Genomic DNA, 2,306 nt, shown 5'->3' with positions numbered 1-2,306 from the left:
CAATTTACAAATGGTAGAATTGAATGTAGATCGGTTAAACTAAATTGTGGTCATCTAAGAGGATGGCAGGTGCTGCTCTCGCTGCATATCTTCCTGCTGACTAGCGTAGAATGAATTAACGTCAGCATGTTTATGCTGCCCCACTTTCTTACCCGCAATTCATTTTAAGAGCCAATGTATGAGAAAAAAAGCCCACTAATTGGCAATCAACCATTGGGTCTTTATCTTATAAAGGATTTTGCATTATTTATTACCAGAAGACATCAAGGTCAATTGAACAGCACTGCACACAAACTGCCATATATTCTGCTTACGTTAGGAAGAAAAAGCGAAGGCATAAATCACCACCGTGACTCCAAAAAATGTGCAATTGAATTGCACTTTTGATCAGCCAGTGCGAATAATGAAGTTTTTCCTAAATGGGGAATATTATTCCCACGTAAAATCTTATAAATTATACAGGGATAATATGCACTACAGAGGCAGAAGAGGGTAAGTCAGATGTCAGTGAGATCTGGAGAAATGATTTTTTCTAAACCAACCGCTATTTAAAAAATAGTTTTATTTGGGACGCACCAAAAATATATTAAAAGATGAATTTTAGAAGAGGAATGCCGTAAGAGGGAAAAGTGTAAAATCTCAAACAAGTGTAGAACTCGGGACATAAATGAATCAGTAGCGACCTAATGTTTTACACTAAACCTTTCCTTCTTATTAATTTGTAAAGCACTCTAACTACGGCTTCCCAAAAATTTTGGCTCCTTTCATATAACTTCTAACGCATCTAGGAGTTCCACATGAGAGAAAGCATATAAGCATGGCAATGGGCCACCCCTAGCATAATTCAAGCGTGCACTGTAGGACAAAAAGGGAAGGAAAAAGACAACTAACACATAGCGAGAGAAGCTGTGTGAATTAGGTGGACAGCATTCCGGGCCGCGGGAACGTATTCTATGACAATTATTTGAAGTCCAGGAAGCCTCACAAAACTGCATCCATTACAAGAAATAATTAAACAGGGAGTCGGTTTCTCGTGCTCTTCTGCATGACTGACTGACAAGTATGTAAGAAAGACTATATTTGTTTCTGCCAGGCAGATGTGAGTCAGCTAATTGCTATGCCAAAGCAGTATACTACTACTTCGTAAGCTAAGTTGTATGCAGAAAGGGCATTAAAGTCTCTCTTAGACTGCCAGTGTAAAGCTTGCTCTTGTTAAGAGCAAAAAAACCAATTAGAATAAGGCTTGATCAAGATGATTGATGAACAAAAACTGAATAGCGGCACAGTGGGTAAGGTAAAGCTTCGAAATGACAGTTTCACGGCAGATGGAGACAGTTCGGTGTAAACACGAAACGATTCCATCAAACAGGACAATGCAATGACAGGATTGGGGGATAGACTTGTGGTAGTCTAAATTTAGTGGTACCCTGTATGAGGCAGTTAAAATCTTAGTAAGGAGATAGATCAACAGATCCTTGGCAGAAACAGGAGCAGGAGATTACGATGCAAGTGAATGCGAAGGTAAAGGCAAAAGCTCATGTATTCACAAGAGTCTGCGCAGCACAACAATTATCTCCCTAGTAGAACAATTCTCCATTAGTGTTGGGGCCACTAGCAATCACCTGCAATGTGCCTTAACTTCTCTTCCTTCTGAGATAACGTATTATCCATTTTGCAAAATTGTGAGTAACTGGTTTCTGTGTATTTGCATCTCACAGAGCCGTTGTAATGCAGATTTTCGACAGCAAGTTTCACTGAATCAGCCATCATAGGTGATTAGTTAGACCCCTCATGGATCGTAAAATATGGGCAAAGATAAACATTCAACCTATTACACAAAGAATGACCTTATCGTTGCCTCAACACATTCGTTTATGTTGGATTCCCACATATCCAGGTTCCGGCTAGGCAAACTTTACTGCATCAGATCAATGTACATATAATTTAAAGGAGAAAGTGGTAAAAGTTTGACGAATCTGATCCTTCAGATGCCTATTTTGCATCGATCGACACGCAACCAATACAGTGAAGACCGTAAAGCATCTAGCCTTCCATGACCTAGCCAACGGTACTATTTCAGGTCAACTACTTTTCGCATTAGCTACTAAGATATAAAGATTCAGCTACAGAGAATCTGCTTTCAAAATACGCACACACATTGCACAGCAGCGTTTATTGAGGAGGACGAAAGTGAGGGATAAGGACTGGACTGGAATTCATCAACGCATAGCACGGGTGTGGATCGAGGGGCACCTGCAGCTTCAAGCACATTCTTAACTCTTTGGCGCGGTTTTGCGACCTGAATG

General features: G+C 40.2%; 1 protein-coding gene across 1 annotated transcript in view; it reads left to right on the top strand. All coding sequences in view use genetic code 11, as the record gives it.

Annotated features, from left to right (window-relative positions):
- EGR_10776 (hypothetical protein) overlaps positions 1–687 on the top strand; it is a gene marked incomplete at both ends in the record, with an annotated part of 1,587 nt that extends 900 nt beyond the window's left edge. Inside the window, 2 exons of the mRNA XM_024500025.1 lie at positions 463–492; positions 605–687. Of these exons, the coding sequence (XP_024345562.1) occupies positions 463–492; positions 605–687 (113 nt within the window). The remainder of the gene's footprint in view (positions 1–462; positions 493–604) is intronic.
- Between the last annotated feature and the right edge of the window lie 1,619 nt (positions 688–2,306).

The sequence above is a fragment of the Echinococcus granulosus genome (assembly GCF_000524195.1).
Source record: "Echinococcus granulosus chromosome Unknown EG_S00267, whole genome shotgun sequence".
Classification (NCBI taxonomy): Eukaryota; Metazoa; Platyhelminthes; class Cestoda; order Cyclophyllidea; family Taeniidae; genus Echinococcus; species Echinococcus granulosus.
This window is presented reverse-complemented; position numbering and strand designations above follow the sequence as displayed.